General features: G+C 38.5%; 1 protein-coding gene across 13 annotated transcripts in view; it reads right to left on the bottom strand.

Annotated features, from left to right (window-relative positions):
- KIF16B (kinesin family member 16B) overlaps nucleotides 1–18,931 on the bottom strand; it is a 168,372-nt gene that overhangs the window by 73,421 nt on the left and 76,020 nt on the right. For 11 of the 13 annotated variants that reach the window (XR_001865537.1, XR_001865538.1, XR_001865540.1 and 8 more), the window contains exons 16-20: nucleotides 13,346–13,428; nucleotides 13,066–13,154; nucleotides 6,233–6,265; nucleotides 5,840–5,893; nucleotides 3,123–4,478 (exon numbers count right to left, since the gene is read on the bottom strand). Coding sequence is in view for 9 of the 13 variants with exons in the window: in XM_017745298.1 (XP_017600787.1) it covers nucleotides 3,123–4,478; nucleotides 5,840–5,893; nucleotides 6,233–6,265; nucleotides 13,066–13,154; nucleotides 13,346–13,428 (1,615 nt within the window). In the remaining 4 variants the exon portion in view is untranslated. The remainder of the gene's footprint in view (nucleotides 1–3,122; nucleotides 4,479–5,839; nucleotides 5,894–6,232; nucleotides 6,266–13,065; nucleotides 13,155–13,345; nucleotides 13,429–18,931) is intronic. The other 2 variants (XM_017745295.1, XM_008642000.2) reach the window with 1 other exon arrangement.

The raw sequence follows: 18,931 nt of genomic DNA, 5'->3' as shown, positions 1-18,931 counted from the left end.
ATTGAGTGCCTTCAGCCCAGCTGCTTCGACTGCCATGCCCGCTCTGCTGTGCCTTGCCGTGGGGAAGCTCTTCATCTGCTGATGGAACTGCTCCCTGAGGCTCCTGCCTTCATGAGACAGATCTGACACCATCTTGTCTTGCAAAGCCCGAAGCCGTCCCACCAGGCCCGTATCGGGAACGGGTATTTTCTGGTATTTCGGGTCTCTGTTTCGGTGGGAGGGTGAGGTCTAGCAGTTCGATAGCTAGCAGTTATTTACTTTTTTTTTTTTCCCCTGACTATTGGCATTCTTTTTCTTAATAAACCACTGTTTTTTCACTTTCATCTATTAATATTCATTTCTTATTGGTGGAAAGGGACTGTTGGAACCCTTAAAGGAGATAACTCATTCCAGAGCATTCCCCTTTAAATTATCTCAAACCAAGACACCTGTAGGTGAAATAATTTTGAGCTTCCATATGATACAAACAAATAAAAACATAGTATCTAGTTATGATGGACTTACACTTGCATAGCACTTCAAATGAATCTTGCATTTAAACATTTTCAGAGAGTTAACACTGATCTGAACCAGAGCACATAATCACATAATGGGATCTAGATAAACAGTAAGAAACATATATAATTCATAGGCTTACTATTGATACACACGACTCCTTTAAGCACAGGGCTCCTTTAACATATGAAACATAGAACTCCTTAAACATAAGTGCTTTAGTATAAAGTATAGATTAATAAAAGCTGGGTGTTGGTTGGCTGCTATGCTCGACCGCAATTGCTTTTGCAAGACAAGAAGCCTAGCCCTGGAAGGGGCTATGATGATAACTGAATAGGAGATGCTATGCCTAACGCTAACTGCTCTTAAAAACAAACCCAAGTAGACTAGGGTGATAAGGAAATGGAATGCGAGCTAATGGGTTTGGCTAACTGCTTGTCTGCAGAACAAGGGCCTAATCCCTACAGGCTAAGCGGTAAGGAGGAAGACGCATGCTAACTGCTGTTTTAATGACAAATAGAAGAGCTGTCACAAAAGGGTAGAAAAATGCAATAGGAGAATAGGAATATAATCAATACACAATTATAAATGAAGTATAACTAATATAGCAACGAAGTGTGTAATAGTAGAATTAAGTGTGTATTAGCAAAATAGATGTGATCAATTTATTAAGAATAGAGTGCCGTGTTTGTAACCCTAAAATAAGGAAACCGCAAGTCATTTAATACCCCTTAGGACCGTAACTTTACATAAATGACCAAAACAAGGGTGGATGACGAACATGTAAACGTATAATGACAAACTTGTAAATTTATAAAAAACCTCTGTAAGATGACCATGGGAGACACGCACATGGAGGTGTTAACCCCTGTGTGCTCCCAGCCTGGCCAATAAAGGTGTGCTTTACTTTACAGTACCTTGCTGTGGAGTAGATTTCTTTGAATCACTATGGCATCATACATTTTGAAATGTAAACTCAAATACAAGAGCAATACATAGCCTGAAACGTTTAAGATATTCTCATGTATCTTTAGATCTTTCTCCTGCCTCCACATTCACAAAAACATTCTGAATTGAATTATTCAGGCCCATGGGCTATTCACTGAAAGACCTCAAAGTTTTATTTAGCCTGTGCACGAGGAGTTTAAAGTAAACAAGAAAAAAAACAAGGAGAAAAAAAAGAGAAGAAAAAAAAAAAGAGATCTCTTTTTGCTTCCTTTGTTTCTCCAAACCTCAGTCTTCTGGCTGACAACGTATTTTTTCACTTACCACACAACCCAGCAATCTTGAGGGCTAACTAAGCTGTCTATTTTTGTGGAACTTCCAGTCATTTATAGCTCACTTTTGTTGACTAAAGTGAGATGCTTAGTGTAGAAAATGAGATTTTATGCTCACAACAATTATGGAAAATAATGGCAATATACACTACAAAATGATGAATCAGTATTGAAAATACTTAACTAAAGCCAAACAATGTAGCTATAAATGTTGAAAAAGTGACCTCTACACACTGTATATAAAGCAAATCTTCTGATAATGGTTTAAAAGGAACGGAATACAGAAGAGCTCTTCAATTTGGCTACAGGCAAGTTTCTTCTTTTAGGTGGTTTTCCCACATCTGTTTGAAGGGCTTATGAAAAAATATTCAGATAAATTAGCGAAGCATTAAAAAAATAATGACAAATGCTACCTCAAGAAAAAAAATACTTCATTTTTTCACTGATATTCACAGGTTTTAAAGCTCCACTAGTAGCAAATCAGGTAACACATTTTAAAATGGCAATGCTGTGCTTTTTCTATACTGCAGGGATTGAATACTTTTATCTTAGTGAATTTTTGCTTAGTTTAAAAAAACCCCAAAATATTTTTTCCTCTTCTTCCACAGAGAAAGATCCTTTCCTGACCTGACTGACTTTTCTCTGAGCCTCCCATACTTAGGCTAAATGTTATCCTGCAAGATACTGGGAGTATAACTAATGACATTGCTTCTGTGCCTAAAAGGGATTGTCACTACATTGGGCAGTATTAAAGACTCTGTATATTTTCCAATAAGCTTAAAAAGCATCATCAAATTTTACACGGATATATGGCTAGCTAATTTTTATTTAGCCCTGAAAGCAGGCTATTAAAAATTAAACATCTACCCCCATTTACTTTTAACACCAGAAGTGTTCAGTTCATCACCAGTTGAGAGAGACAGTTGGCAGGTTTACTGTAACAGTCTCCAAATCTTGAACAAACATCTAACTTGTCACTAATAAAAAAAAAAAAGTTATACAGAAATAATTTAAGAGAAAAAAGTTGTGAGATGGTACATTTGCTCTAAGGGCAGAACATAAGGATATCTGAGCTTTCTGCGTAGGTAAAACAATTTAAGTACTGTAATGACTAATGCATATAATATCCCGCTGAGGATGGGATAAGTATTCAAACACACCAGAACTTAATAAGTGAGCAAGAATCATTTAAAAAGCAGTAGAGTTTCAATTCTGGATAAACTACTTGAAATTCATTAAGAAACTCAAGTACCAGGACACTGAACAAACTGCGCTCTCATCATCCAAAGTATAAAATTATTCCCCTTTTGTGGACAGGTTCTGATAAATGGAAGATACCACAGCACTCACCGTTCTCGGTCTTGTTCAAGAGCTTTCTGCTCAGCTTCCAGACTCGCCTGCAGCCCTGCCTGTTCGCCGCTGCTGTTGTTCAAGGTGGCAAGCTTCTGTTTCTGCTCTTCAATTTCAAAGTCTATGGTGGAACGACGCTGCAAAGCAGAATGCCTCTTTTCTAACTTAGCAACAGCTTGCTCCAGTGCCTCTCTCTGCTGCTTTTCCCTTGATTCAAGGATTTCTTTTTCCTTTTTCCGAACCTTTCCTTCCTGCCGAGCTACATTGGCTGTGAATTCAAAGGTTTCTTGAAGCTGCTGCAGCTGATTTGTGCTAGCCCTATACTGGGCAAGCTGCTCTTCTTTTTCTTCTATTTCTTTCTCTATTTGATAGAGTGTATTATCTAACCCTAACAAGCCCCTATCAAGGACTTCAGAAGCTCTTTGTTTTTCCTCCAGCAGAGCTGGCAAATGATTACTCTTCAGGTACTCAAGCTGGCGTACTTTAGATTGGAGCCTGTATTCCGCTGGCTTTATCTTGTCAACTTCTTCAGCCTTGAGTATGGCATCCATAAAGTTTTCATCAACTCTCTTGAGATATAAATGTTCTTCATGTGCAAATTTTAAGTGCTCCAAAGCTCTTTTTTCATCTGCTACTTCCTTTTCTAGGTGATCCATTTGTTGAATTAAATCTTTTTCCAAAATAGCCAACTGTTCCAGCTGTTTCCTTTTAAACTCTACAAAATCATACTGTGCTTTTTCTAACTCTTCATAGTTTTCATCACCTTCAGATCGGGCTTCCTTGACTTTTAAAAGAGATTCTCTGAGCTCTTCAAGATCTCTTCTCTCTTCTTCTACTCTTTGCACATCCCCTCTCTTCAGGAGCTCTATCATGACCTGCTTCTCTCGAAGCTGTTCCTCTAGGTGAGCCACCAGCATCACCTGTTCTCTTTCCTGTTCTTCAAGCCTCTTTTTTTCTGATTCCAGCTTAAGATACTGCTCATCTTTTTCCTTTTTTAGTTTTTCAAGTTCATGAAAAATCTGCATTTTCTCTGCTTTTTCATTATGATTAAGTTCTTGTAGTCGCTGCAACTCCTCTTTGACCCGGGCAAAAATTTCTTCCTGCTGCTTTTTCTTTTGAAGCTCTATCTCCTGTTGTTCCCGTAATCTTTCTTCTTCAAACTTTTCTTTTTCAGCCAGCAAATCCTTTAACCTGCTTTCAATATGAACACTTCTCCGTTTCAGACTCTCTTCCTGTTTTCGTATTTGCAGCTGAACTATTTCTGTCTCTTTGCGCTGTGACTCTACTTCTTGCTGCATTCTTACAAGTTCTGCTTTGTCAGATTTTTGTTTTTCTTCCATCTCTTCTATTTGTTTCCTACAGTAAAACATTTACACGAAGTTAAAAAGGTTTGGATAAGGATTTCTGAGTATATATAACCATTTCTTTTTTTAATACTTTTGTTTTGCTACAGGTTAAGATCCTTCATCACTTGGAAATGACTCAATGCATGAGACAAATCAAAAAGAAATTCATATGGTCTCTGTCAGTGTAAAAAGCTGTGGATATACAAAGTCATAGGAAGACATGTTATATAGCACTTATGTTATTAAAAAATTAGACTGTATTAGTTCTGTCAAATCCAATAAAAATATTGATAGAACATATCCATGCACACAGCACAGAGTAAATATGTATTTTTTTTTACATACCTACATTCTCATGCACAAAAACTTGTATAGAAGGACTTGATCAGCAATTTGCCTCACCAAATTTAAGCCAACAGATGAATTAAAGTAATATTTTCACTTTAGGTAACTCCAACTGAATTACTGATCAACAGGATTATAAAATTTAAGATAAATTATTATGTCCTGTGTAATCTCTCTTACTTGAGGGTCACCATTATCCCCATAATACAAATAGAGACAACCTGCAAGTCAACTGGTTATTTTGAGAGAAGTCAGATGAATTAAAGTACAAGTAGATTAACTTCTGCACAACCTGAATTCAAATTCCACCAAAATAACAAAAAAAGGGTAAATATCAGTGATCCTATTTGCATTAGTTGCTGAATAGTATCTTTCAGTGCTTCAGAGCTTTAGGATTTTTCCGAGTTTACTTCACTTAGTCCAACTACATAAAGAGCTTTATCAAAATGGACCACACCATCTCAAGCTGAGAAGGCAGAAAGGTTTTCAGCTTGTGAATCTAATCAGTGCTGAGATCTGCAACAAGGCACAGCTATTCACTTCCACAATCTTAGCAGGTATGCTGAGCCAAAACAATCAGCTCAGTTTGCCAGCTGATAACAATGCTTTCTTTTGTATTTCAAGCCAACTTCCACATAACGTTCTGAAAAGCATGATTAGTATGCCCATTCCACACCACAGCTTGATATAAGAGAAGCAGAGTGTAACACATGAGTTGTTCCTATCACGATTCAATCCAAAGACAAACAAACCATAAAAAAGAGATATGAATAAAGAATGTAATTTGCCATCTTTTAAGGTAAAACCATGAAAGTTAAGAGCAAGGGTAATATATTATATCTCTACAATCTATCCTCCTTACACCTTGGTATTCCAGAGTTTCTTTGCTAAATATCAGTCAGCTCCAATTCAGCTATTCAGGATCATCTGCTTGCTGAATAACACTGTGATTCCAAAATCATTATTTAAATCAGTCTATAACTTGTATATATAGACACACATAAATACCACAGAGGACAATGTTACCTTTTACTTTCTAATTTTTCAAGCTCTTCTCGTTGCTGTCTCTCAAATTCTAGCCTGATTTTAAAAAAAAAATAAAGAATACAGTAAAAAGGTTGTTTTCTGAGTATCACAAAAATAGGAAGACGATGCAAGTTACTGTCTGGTTAGATGATAACAATGATACAAATGAAGTTTTGTAAGACTACTTCTACAAGAACAGAAAATAGTTCTTTCATTAAGGTTACAAATTAGGTATCATGCTGACTTGAGTATAAATAGAAAAATAAATTAATTTCTGGGGAAAAGGTATTTTAAAAGGAAAGTTAAGCAAGACACATAGATGATTAGCATAGCCTCTGCGAGTTAACTACATGCAGACATGGCAATCAGTACATAAAAATTTAACTTCTCTACCTTAGACAGATCGGTCCTTTTACAGGGAAAAGACTGCCATGGGAGGCAGGGGGAAACAGAGCGATCAATTGAGAAAGGAATTGATAGAAAAAGCATATTAGCAGTACAGAATACTTTAAAATCAACAGCGCTTTGTTTTATTGGAGATTAAATTGGTTAGATTCATAGAACATTTATCATACTAAATCTCAGAAGTAGAATTCAAATAATTATTCTTTCTAAACACATTTTTCAAATGCCAATGACAAACGCCAAAAATTATTCTCTTCACCCTATGGCTTATTAACTTAGCCACTTCTGAGAAGGGAAAGGGCTACAAAACTACAGTAGTGTGTGCTAATAGTTCTGCCATTTCCTTCCAAGAAAAAGAAAAAAATCCCAAACATTTCTACGATGTAATCAGCGAGGTTGAAAAACCCCGAAGTGCAACACTGAAGCACAGAACACAATTCAAACCCATTCATTTAAAATATTTTGAGATTTTAATGTATTTAGTTTGACAAGGTTCTGTATAAGAACGGGAGAGCATTTTATGTCATTTTTCAATATCAGCTTTTATTACAGTTGTACACAAGTACTTTTCTTATTTTAATTTCATTTGATTTATCTTTTCTTTAAGGAACTTTTTAATAACAAATATTAAAAAGGCAAAAAGAACCTATATATGGATTAAATTACTCAACCAAATACATACATATTCAGTTATTTCAGGCTTGTTACAGCTTAAGGATATGCAGGTTAGTGAAACAGTCCATAAATACTGAAAAAAAATGCTAGACTGCACCACAGGTTAACTTCAAATTTTTGATACATTGCAGTTTAAGACATCATGACCACAATTATATAGATAGGTTTCTAAAAATAAGGCATTTTTAGTATCTCTTTTCAAAAAGTCATAGAAATGCATACAACAAAAAGAAATTGTCCTTGGAAATATGCAAATAGTACACCAATAATCTAACATTTATAAAGCTACTATAACGAACTTTGATTCCTCCATATTCAAGAAGCATCTTTCTAATGGCTGCAATAAGGGAGAATGACTACTTTCACAAATTCTGTATTTCACTTTTCCCTATTTCTTAAAAATTCATTAAAAAAAAAGTCTTCTACAATCCTTAAGCGATTAGCCTATGCAGATTTTTATACCCAGCTCCAGGCATTCAGAGCTTCTTATGCAACTGTCTCACCAAGAGTCCAGTCACATCTGCATTAAACTAAGGTGGGCACTTTACAGCACAAGGATAGATGATGACAACTTAGTATTTTTAGTTTGATCACAATTGCTGCAGCAGTAATGCTGCAGAAATCCACAAAGTGGATGCAAAATCCACAGAGTGCTGAAAGGGAACAAGCAGCAATCTTGGGGGCCTTCAGAAAGCAAAAACTTAATTCAGTTTAACTTAATTCAGGTTAACATGTGCTTTGGGATTTCCTTCCCCCTTTTTTTTATTGAAGCTATACCTCAAAATCTCTCCCTTTAGCTATGATCTGCTATCTGGAATTCATAGCTTTTAGCTATCACTTCTTACCTAGGGCTTGGCTGACAAAATGCCATAATTATTTCGGTCCCAAAAAATATAGGCCCTGGGGAATACAGCTCTGGCTTGTGGAAATGCAGGTTTCCTTTGGGCACTATCTGACACAGACCATCTTTACTTAGACAGCTAGCAAAGAACAATTTGACTGTATTCCCATGCTTGGTTAAGCCACAATGAAGTAAAATGTTAGATCAGCTAACATAACATGCAAAACCCAGAGCAAAACCTTTTGGTGTTTCGATTGTCCTATAAAACACATGATTCAGCATATATATTTGATGTAAGCATAAAAATGGTAACTAACTTTTGATTGAGATCTAACACAAAGAAAATGGACCATCACAGCAATCAGTCTGGTATAAAAACAGATTGGTGATTAAAAATTCTCTGATTTTCTCTTTGAGTAATTGTCCCTAATACCTGCAACAGTGGCGTTATGACAATCAGTTTTACCTTACACTGAAATGAAGCTGGAGGTGCCCAAGAAGTTGTTCAGGAAAAAGGAATTAATTGTGAAAAAACTGGTTTTCTTCACTGAAAATGGCTCCAGTCAAAAGCCTCCAAACACAACACCAAGGTGTTTTAAAAACGTGTATTTAATGCATTTTAGACCTGGAGGTGCCTAAGATGGTCTGCGCTCCAGTGAAGGCCCTCAAACAATGAGATTATTTATTCACAGTGTCTCCATTCTCTAAGGCGTTCACTCTGCAGCCTTTCTTCTGCAGGGATAAGAATGATGCCAGTCTTCCTTAGCTGGCTGCCTATTTTCTTAATATATTTAGGAACTCACCACTTTTGAGACCTCTGGACTATTTGCTTCAAACTCATTGTGGGCTCAAAGTTATTTCGGAACAGGAGAGAATCTGGGGAGGCAGGACAGGCCTGACTGGAGTAACCTTGTTTCTTTAAAAAGCTACTACAAAAAAAAATCTCAGCATCACAAAAGAAAAAAACTAAAACCACAGGCTATAACAGGTCACTGTCAGTTTTATAAAGCACAGGTGCAAGACTGATGTTTTCTGGTTTAGTCTATCCTAATAAAAATCTTTTTCACATAACCTCTATTCCCTTTATTAATGTGAGCACTATTGTGAATAGAAAAAAGCATATTAGCTTGAAATTAAAAAGAAACACACAGATATTAAAGACTAGAATCTACTCTTTCTTCTTTTGTAGATCTCCCACAAAGGAACTTAATCTGATCAGTGTTGAATTAAATAGACAGCGTTTTCCTGCAAAATGTGTCATATCTAGTGATATGTGCAGTGTAGATAAGCTGCAGAGAAAGGAAGTCAGTTCTACTAGCACGGTACTACAGTAGCTTAATTTACACAGCACAAAAGTACAATCTGATACTACATCTGTTAGGAAAGACTGAGTACTGGCAGGACTACAGAGATGTTACAATGCCGTTCAGTATGCCAATTCATGAGATTAATTAAAAAAAAAACAACAGAAAACTAAACCCCCCATACTAAACCCATGACCAAGGTTTCTCATCAATAATTTTACAGTTACAATATCATGTAGCTAAGAAAAGGTCCACAAAGGAAATCTTCAGCATAAATCTACATGCAAAATTCTATTTTATCCAAAGCTTATTATCTGAAGTAGTGTTCCATGACACTAGATTAAAGACAAAGACTGGGAAGAAGTAGAACGAAGAATTTTGCACATTAAGTCAAAATTTTATGCAACGAGATTGTTTCCCACATACGGGAAATCAACAGCCAAACAAAAAAGTGCACACAAGAAAAGACCATCCATCTGAAAACACTTTTAAGGATAATGCTGGTTTTCACATGGAAAAGATACAGATACAGTAAGCAAGATCCATTATGTTGCTTTCACAACAACTGAAAGTAATACCCCCCAGGCTCTTCTGCCATTGATTGCTACAGATTCTAGATCTTACCAGAACCTTTACTGCAACCTACAAAAATTGCAAATTTAGCTACGTCCTTAGGTTATCAATACAGAAACTGGAAGAAAAAGTAGTCTTGAAAAGGCTAAATTAATAACAGACAGAATACTAGTCAGCCACAAAAATTGCACAGAAAGAAACCCAAAGGGCCAGATACTGACTCTTGGCCTGCACTGGTGGTGGGCAGTATAACGTCATGTAGTGAGAAACTGATACTCCAGTCTATTGAAGAAAAGGGTCATAGCATTGCTCCTGATAAAACAAACAAACAAACAAAAAATCCCCAACAAACTAGATTTAGTGTAGGATATTCTTTTCCATTCAGCACTTTTCCAGAATTCAACATGCTCCACCCCACTTCTTGGGTACAATTACCCTGCCTTTGATACTCAGAGATACAATTTATTGAATGTTTCATCCAGGCTGAACATAGTCACCACTAAGAAGAATAACCACTGTAGCACAGCATTTACTTGGCAGCATTTTTAGCTGGAAGTAGAGAGTTCAGAGTCTGCTTTATTCAAAACATATTCTTTTCTTTAACTTGCATTTATCCCAGCCCCCTGTAACCCTTAAAATAACCTTCTGAACAATTATCTCTTTGTGACAACCTCACCACACGATCAGAAAAATCCCAGTTCTGTTACAAAGAGGAGATGCTAAAAAAACAGCGCTAGCATCAACATAAATAAAGTTAAAATTGTCAGGGTACCCCAGACTAAGCTGAAAAGCGCTGTTGCCTCATTGCTGTCCATAAAGATGTATCAATTATGGAAGATGCTTTCTTCTACTGATTTGTAGGGCTCAGGTAAATGGCAGTGCAACCTTCAGAGACTGCTTTTGCAGCAGTATAAAAGCAGATAGAAAAGTAACATTTGAGGTTTGGAGTTTTTTGCAGGGTTGGGGTTTTTTTGAAGGGGTTGTTTTTTAGGGGGAAGAGGACACAAAGGTGTTTGTTTTTTTTAATCACTGATCTATTAGGACAACACTCATTTCCACACTGTATGAACCATGTGTATTCTTAGGTATAGTATCAGTTACATGAAATGTGTCCTGGGCTGCATCCAAAGCAGCATGAGTAGCGATCCAGAGAGGTGGTTCTGCCCCAAGGCTCTGCTTGGGTGAGAGCCCACCTGGAGTGCTGTGTCCAGGTCTGGGGACCCAGCACAGGAAGGCATTGAACTGTTGAAGCAAGTCCAGTCAAGGGCCACAAACATGCTCAGAGGGCTGGGCACCTCTCCTATGCAAATAGGCTGAGAGCTGTGGTTGTTCAGCCTGGAGAAGAGAAGGCTCCAGGGAGAGCTCACTTCACCCTTTCAGTACTTGAATGGGGATGGGGACAAATTTGGCAGCAGAGCTGCTGAAATAGGACAAGGGGTAAAGGTTTTACATTGAAACAAGGTAGATTCAGAATAGATTTAAAGAAGAAATTTTTTACAATGAGGGTGGCACAAAGTGCCCAGAGAGGTGGTAGATGCCCTGTGCCTGGAAAGATTCAAGGTCAGGGTGGATGGGGTTCTGAGTAACCTGGTCTAGTTGAAGAAGGGGAGGTTGGAACTAGGTGATTTTTAAAGGTCCCTTCCAACCCAAATGATTCTATGATTCAGAAGCTTCCTCACTTATTAAAACATATGCCCATTACAGTGATTACAGAACAATTTCAGATAGGTTTTACTGCTCACAAACAAGTGACCTGGCATTCCTTATGCATTATGAGCCTTAAGCATAAACCTTTCTTGTGTTCACAAATTAAGCAGGAAAAAAATATCTATTACTCACAAATATTAACTGAATGCAGACTAATGAGAGAATATCAATATATTAACCCTCTGCTTATAGTTTATAGTTTAATAAAACACAGGCATGAAGTGTTCAGGAATATTATGAGTACTTCCCCTAATCTTATTCTCAATTTCAAGAGCAAGAGTACTCTCACAATCACACGCAAGAAAGGTAAAGTCACAAGAAGTGTTAGATGGGAAAAATGGCAGTGTTTCAAAAAATTGCTGCATACAATGACAATCTAATAATATTATCCATACTGTTTGATTTCCAGGAAAGCAAGACAAGATGCAAACTGATAAGGAAAAAAAATAGTAGATGACCTTGCAATCTACTCCATCAGAGACAATCAAGTAACTCTCCAGACTCCCTCTCTCTTTTTTTTTTTCCTTTTTAAATAAGTTCTGCAGGAAAAATCCTTTCGGTAAGGCATGGATTTGGCATTACCTGAAGACAGTATGACTGCTCGGGCTGGGAAATCATTTTTAAGCACTGGGCCTTGTCCATGCCATCACATTTTGCTGTAAATCTGAGGGAGTAGTGAGGCAATGCTGAAACAATCTGTCCTACTCTATGCTGACTGCAAAGTTAAGGTCAGTACTATCCAGTATAATGCAATTATTCATAACAATATTATAGCAGAATAACATTCTCAGTCAGGGAAAAGCCCAGAATAGCTCACCAATAACCAGAGGTAACAACAGCCAGGAACTTTTCCCCAGCTCACAGAAAACATAATACTACCAACTGTCACTGAAAGTTTTTAGATTCAACTAGTTGAAAAGCTGAAGAAATAGGAAAGTATACTTATACTATGCTTTTTTTATCTTATCATCTCCATCTAAAAATACGATGTAATTTATTAGCCACCAGTTCACAATCTTTAGATCTCTGTAAGTAGCTCAGTAGCAAAAGAGTAACAGTCACATTTGAAGCAGTGTTATTGAACACAATCCCTATATTTCAGGCATCGTTTAACTAGAAGTTATTATTACCTCTCTAATCTTCCTAAATTCTAATGGATAAAGAACAACCCCACAGTAAAACTTGGGAATAAAGCTGCACTATCCAAGACTATAATGCAATTTACAGGCAACTTTTCAAAAGTACATAGGTGGTTAAAGTGCCTCATCTCATACTCAAAACACAGGCCCTAGCTATGGAAAAAAAAATTAGAACAAAACACCACAAACTCTCGGTAAGTCACTTAAGGAACAGTGGAAAAATCACTAAAAACAGCTTCTTTACCATAAGCATTCTATGTCATTGTAACTGCATAATAAAACTTTTTTCCATATCCTAACTTGTCCACCTACTCAGAGGTACTGATGGAGAACACAAGACATTCATTTCTCAGCCTTTTTATGCTTGTATTGGTATGACATGAACTTAAGAAATCTTAATTTTCAGTTCAAAATGCATTTTTCTCAGGAAGAACAGTTAACTTGTAATTCTGAAGAAAGTACAAACATAAAATTTGCCATGGCATTATTTTGCTGAACTGTCATAATGCTTCCGGAACATTTCAAACAGCTAAAATGAAGAAAGATTGGAATTATAACAACTGTATTTTAGAACATACTCACCCTGGATTATAGAGCATAACTGCTGACAGGTTCTCACAAGATTTAGAAAGATCAGTCATAGACAAGCTGAAGGAAGATAACAGTCCACTCTAACAATAAGACCATAAAATAAAACTATTAGACAAGCAATGATGTGCTTAAAAACTCTTGCATTGATGAAATATTAACTAAAGTACACGAAGCAAATTAAAAAAGGCATGATACAACAATCAAGGCATGTCTATATTAGAAATAAAATTGTGAAAAGGTTTAAATTTACCAAACACTGATTTAATCTCACCTTTCTTTTCTCCCTTAGCTTAGCAGCTTCTTTAGGGTGGTTAAAGCGAAACATGTTGGTTCTTCCAAGTAATATAACAGCACCTGATGAGAAAAACACCACTCACTGACAACATTCTGCAGCTGAAAGTACCACGTAATTTTTCAGACACGCAACACGTAAGCAAAGACTTCCATTAAGCAAGAACAAAATGAAAATGCATTCTGACAAGTGTATGTATAACCATGCATAGTCACAGCTACCTTAACTTATGCATACAGTGTACTCCTTCCTCTTCCTACTTAAACAAAAATGAAAACCCACACATGTTCACACACTGCATGAATACAATGGACACAAGGTCAATCATGTTCATGGAGTTCAGTTAAAGAATAAACATAGGGAAAGGAAGCAGCTGTCCAATTTGATCCTCTTTAACGGTGCTTTGGAAGCCACCAGCAGGTGCAGATTCAACAGGAACATCTGTAAATGTGACCAAGAACAAACTTGTCCATCCACTACTGATCAAACTGGTCAGGTTTGAATCCAACTACACTAAAAGCTCCAGATCTCCATTATTTGTACTCGCACATTTTTCTTCCCCATGTGGAACACTGAAATTTATTGTCACTCAAAACAGGATTATTAGACTTTAATACCCAACAGCTATTTTCTGATGGAAGAACCTTGAATAATTCATATTGCTCAATGCACATCTATTACTATATTTAATCAGTTAAGGTATAGGTCACAGATAATGAGATTCTGAGTAATTCTTATCATATTTTAAAGACAATGGTACCAAGATTAGTACTTCCCTACTAAGAAGTATATTGTCAGTGATGTCTCACTACTGTCGTAACATGGAAGTCTTCCAAGTTCACCACCTCAGAACCAAGCATTTATGTGTCAGTTGGTATGAAGCATTTTTAAAAAGAGTAAGGACTCCATTACACTCTCAGTATGAAAAAAACTGTACTTAAACTCATCACTACAAATTCTTACCATCTGATAATGAAATTATACCCTTAGCAAGGAATGCTTCTCTTAAAATCAGATTAATTAGTGAAAGGAATGAGAGAGATTTGTCTTTACAAACAAACTGTGGGTTTGCTGACAGGTAAAGATAGATACTGAGAGATAAAGAAGCAATGGAAAGAACCATAAATTCCATAGGAAAACGAAAGCACGGCGGCCTGTTGCTTATTTTTCTAAGTTGTTAGACCCAGTGGCCAGAGGCTGACCTCATTGTCTGCAGAATTGTTCAGCCACAGCTCTGATGGTAACAGAGGCCCGAAAACTGACAAGGGGCGGGGTATGTGATTTTTACAGTGTCACATCAGGTTAAAGCTTTGTTAACTGAGAGAGCCTCTAAGTGTATGACCAGCGCTCGGTTATTACAGTATGAATCTTGTTTAATGGAACAGGAAGATTTAGAATTGAAAAGTAGGGAAGGGTTTAACCCAGCCTCCTGTTTGAACAGCCCTGGAGAGGGAGCTGGGAAGAAATCCATGACTGCATTTAGGTGGTAGATCTCCAGACCCGGGCTAGGGAAGATTTGTGAGACACTCCTTGGCCTGAGGGAGAAAATGTGTTTATTGATGTGTCTTCAAGGGTGGTAGAAGGGAAACGATTTACAGGATACGCTATCGTTAATGGAAGGGAATTAAAGGAAAGGGGGAGGTTGCCGCCCACGTGGTCAGCTCAGACAGCGGAGCTGTATGTGCTTGTGAGAGCCTGTGAATTATACTGGGACAAGATAGTGAATGTTTTTACTGATTCTAAATATGAATATGGGGTGATGCATGCGTTTGGGAAACTTTGGGAAGAAAGAAGTTTATTAGCCTGCAGGGGAAAAACGTTATCTCATGAGACCTTAATCTCTCACCTATTGGAGGTGGTGAATTTACCAAAAAGGGTGGCAATTATACACGCCAGGGGAGATCAGGCAGGGTGCTCAGAGGAGGCAATAGGTAACCGACTGGCTGATGAAGAGGCTTGGAAAGCTGCACTGTTGCCTGAAATCTCTAAGATCCTCCCCTTACTCCCAGTAACTGCACCGCTGCCAGAGAAACTGTGTCTTCACCAGAGGAACTTGAGATAATTAAAACAGAGTGGGGCAGAGGAAACAGGGGATAATTGGTTCACAAGGTATAGTAAGCAGTGGATACTAAAAGCTGTGGCCCTACAGTTATTAAAACAATTTCACGAAGGGAGTCATTGGGGCACCCGAGGACTGGCAGAAGCCTTCCTCAAAATGTATGCTGCTGTGGGTCTTTTTACTCTGGCAAAGTGAGCTCTTGAAGGTTGTTTGATTTGTGCTAAAACCATTAACAGGGTTACGAAGAAAATTGCCAGGGGAGGGAAGCCTCTGGCTGTATGACCCTTCCAAGGATGCCAGGTGGGTTTTACCGAAATGTCTGAGTGGCAGTTTAAATATCTTCCGGTAATAGTATGTCAGTTAACAGGGTGGCCAGAAGCATTTCCAGCTGTTTCAGCAACTACAGGATCAGTTATTAAAGTATTTTTGGAACAAATATTCCAAGATACAGGATTGTGGAACCAATAGACTCAGATAGAGGAACTCATTCTACAGGAAAAATTCTTCAAGGGGTTATGGCTGCTTTAGGAACACAATGGAACCTCCATACCCCTGGCTCCCCCAGAGCTCGGGCCAGGTTGAAAGGATGAATGGAGAAATACAGAAACACCTTTTGAAGCTGGTGATAGAAACCAAGATGCCATGGGTACGGCTCTTACCACTGGCTTTAGGAAGAATAAGGGCCAGACCCAGGGGAGACATTCAATTATCTCCCTTTGAACTGATGTTTGGAATTCCTTACCCTTGTAATTCTCAACCTAGTGAGGGGGTATGCATATTTAAACCAATATGTGGCCCAGATACTGTCTCTTGTGAAATCTCATTGACAGGAAGCTCAACTGGCACAGACCCTGCCTTTGGACCTTGCTATTCATAACATCCAACCAGGAGATTGGGTCCTAGTTAAGGAGTGGAAAGAAGCACCACTGGTGGCGAAATGGCATGGACCTTTCCAAGTGTTACTGACCACAGAAACAGCTGCCAAAACAGCTGAACACGGGGGGACCCATCCTACACAGGTCAAGGCCTGAGGCTCCAGAGGTTTGGACATCTCAGCTGGAGGAAAAGGAGGGGAGGCCACGACTGACACTCCACAGGAGTGAACCGGAGCAGCAGCCAGTGCATCGACATCAGGGGAAGCCCCATGTACCTGCCCAGAGACTGCCTGCTGGAACAGTCTGTAAGGGCATCCCTCCTTTCAAATCTCCAGTCATTGGGGGCTAATCTTCACTGTCGTTTTCTTTATGTTAAGCTGTTTCTGTGCCCTCACTCACCACACGTGGTGCGGGAGGTGAGGAAGGGGCAGTCAATAGCTAACTCATGTAAGCACAAGTTAATTATTGGGAGACAGCAAATGTTAGTTCAGACAGCAGATGTTAATTACAAAACCTAAGAAACTGAATTTGCCCTAATCTTGTCAAGATAGAGGGGACAAGGATTATTTCAGAGACTGCTGCATCACTCCTCAAAGGACTACGCGTGCCCAGGGAGAAAGGTGAAAAGTGCACTGTGAGGAAGACTACTGGTCTTCATCAGAAAGACTCCCAAGGAAGAGGAGAGGCCTTCCTCAGCACAACCACCAGGACACACAGCATATGTGTGACCCTTATGCTAATGATATTAATGACTTCCGAGAAATAATTTGTATAACCGCGCCTGTCCCAAGGAATGTGATGAATATTCATAATTTAACCCATAATACTGTGTTGTAGGAAGCACCGGTGTGTGTGTTTGGAGGAGCGATCCCCACACACCCAGCGTGCTGAATAAAGCAAATACCCACTTCTCTGACTCTGTCTCTGAAGACTCTCCTGGCCCAGTTTTGGCACGATTCAGAGACAATGTGACAGTGAAAAATTAGGTTAGGAGATTACACCATTAGAACATTTCTCTTAATAATCTTACCTTTATATTGTCAGTTAGGTTTGGGCCAGAGGTGGGAGAATAATTTTTTAATCTTAGGAGAAGAAGTAGCAAAAACCTTTAACCTTAGCAATTGTTGGGTCTGTGGAGGGCCAGGAGGCTCTGAAGACTGGTCATGGGTGGCCAGCCCAGTTGAGTCTAAATGGTGAATCAGCACCCTGAGTGAGGTCCATAACAGAACGGGATTTTGGGGTGAAGAAGAAAGTCCATGGTGACTTCATTCTTCTGAAAGAGGCATTTATTGTCTAAAGAGAACAGGAAGTGTATACGTGGGAAAAAGTGTTTGTGACTGGACTTTATCTTTGCGTTTATCTATTAGCAGAAGAAGGGGGAGTGTGTGGAAAATTAAATGACTCAAACTGCTGTTTGCAAATAGATGACAATGGAAAAGTGGTAAAACAAATAACAAAATTAATAAGAAGGTTAGATCATGTACTGGTCCAAACATGGAAAGGATGGGAACGAGACACGTTTTTGTGGTTACCTGGTGGACTATGGGTTAAACAAATGCTTTTTTTTCCTCTTATGTGCTGTATATGATGCCATGAAGATTTTTTGCCTTTTCTTTTATACCCGTTATACGTTTTTTACAACTTCTGTATTCTTAGTGCTTTTTCTCTACATTCTTGGACTTGTTTGTCAAGCTAAGAGACTAAACATTTTAGAAGCTTCCTAGCTAGGGATCAGTGTGCCCCAGACCCCAAGGTCCTCTCCAGAACACACTCTGTAAACTAAGATAGAACCATCCAGGGGGAAGGCTCCTTGGGGAGGGGGGCTCACTTGAGCCTCTCATTGGGGAATCTTTGATAGATATGCTAATTAGTAAAACCTATAATGTTATACCCCATCTTTTGGGGGGGGCATTTTTTGCGGGGTGCATTTCAATGCATATGATCCTTAAAATAAATACCAAGGTAAAATCCCTTTTCCCCTTCTAACCGTGTATGACTCTTGATTTTAAGACCAAGAAAAGGCATCACAGGAACCCTAATCTTTTTACCATTGTCTTGGGGTGACTTTATGATATGTATCCCATATCGCTGCCTATGCCCAGAAATTAATTTCTGTGCCTTTCTATGCCTCTAAACTGAGCCTGAGAGGGGGAAGGAAAAACTGAGCAAAACTTCATTAAAGCAGTTTGCAGCTTGTTCAAGGTCACACACAGATAGCAATTGGTTTTCCCAGCTGTGGCAGGGGGGGGGAGAAGGAGATGGGTGCTGGTTTCCCAAGGACAGGTTTTTTTTTGGCCAGTGGTTCAGCTGCTTTTTCTCCAAAGAGAGACTGAGAGTTGAATTTTTCCTTCCCTGGAATTTCAGATTTTCTCCCTTTTCTACTGGACTGCTTGATTGCTTCGACATCAGAGCACATCAGAAGGACTTTCCACTGGGCACAAAGGGCCTGGCCCTGGGCCAAGCCCCAGATCCAAGGAGACCAAAGGGAGGACTCTGACACTTAAACTTTCCCAGGTTTTTCCTCCACAGCGAGAGATTTTATTATTTAGCATTATTATCATTTTCCTGTGTGTTTGTTAAATAAATAGCTTTTATCTCTTTCACTTTCCTTCGAGGAAAATTTATTTTTCC

This window comes from Corvus brachyrhynchos, unplaced genomic scaffold, assembly GCF_000691975.1.
Source record: "Corvus brachyrhynchos isolate BGI_N302 unplaced genomic scaffold, ASM69197v1 scaffold69, whole genome shotgun sequence".
Taxonomy (NCBI): Eukaryota; Metazoa; Chordata; class Aves; order Passeriformes; family Corvidae; genus Corvus; species Corvus brachyrhynchos.
This window is presented reverse-complemented; position numbering and strand designations above follow the sequence as displayed.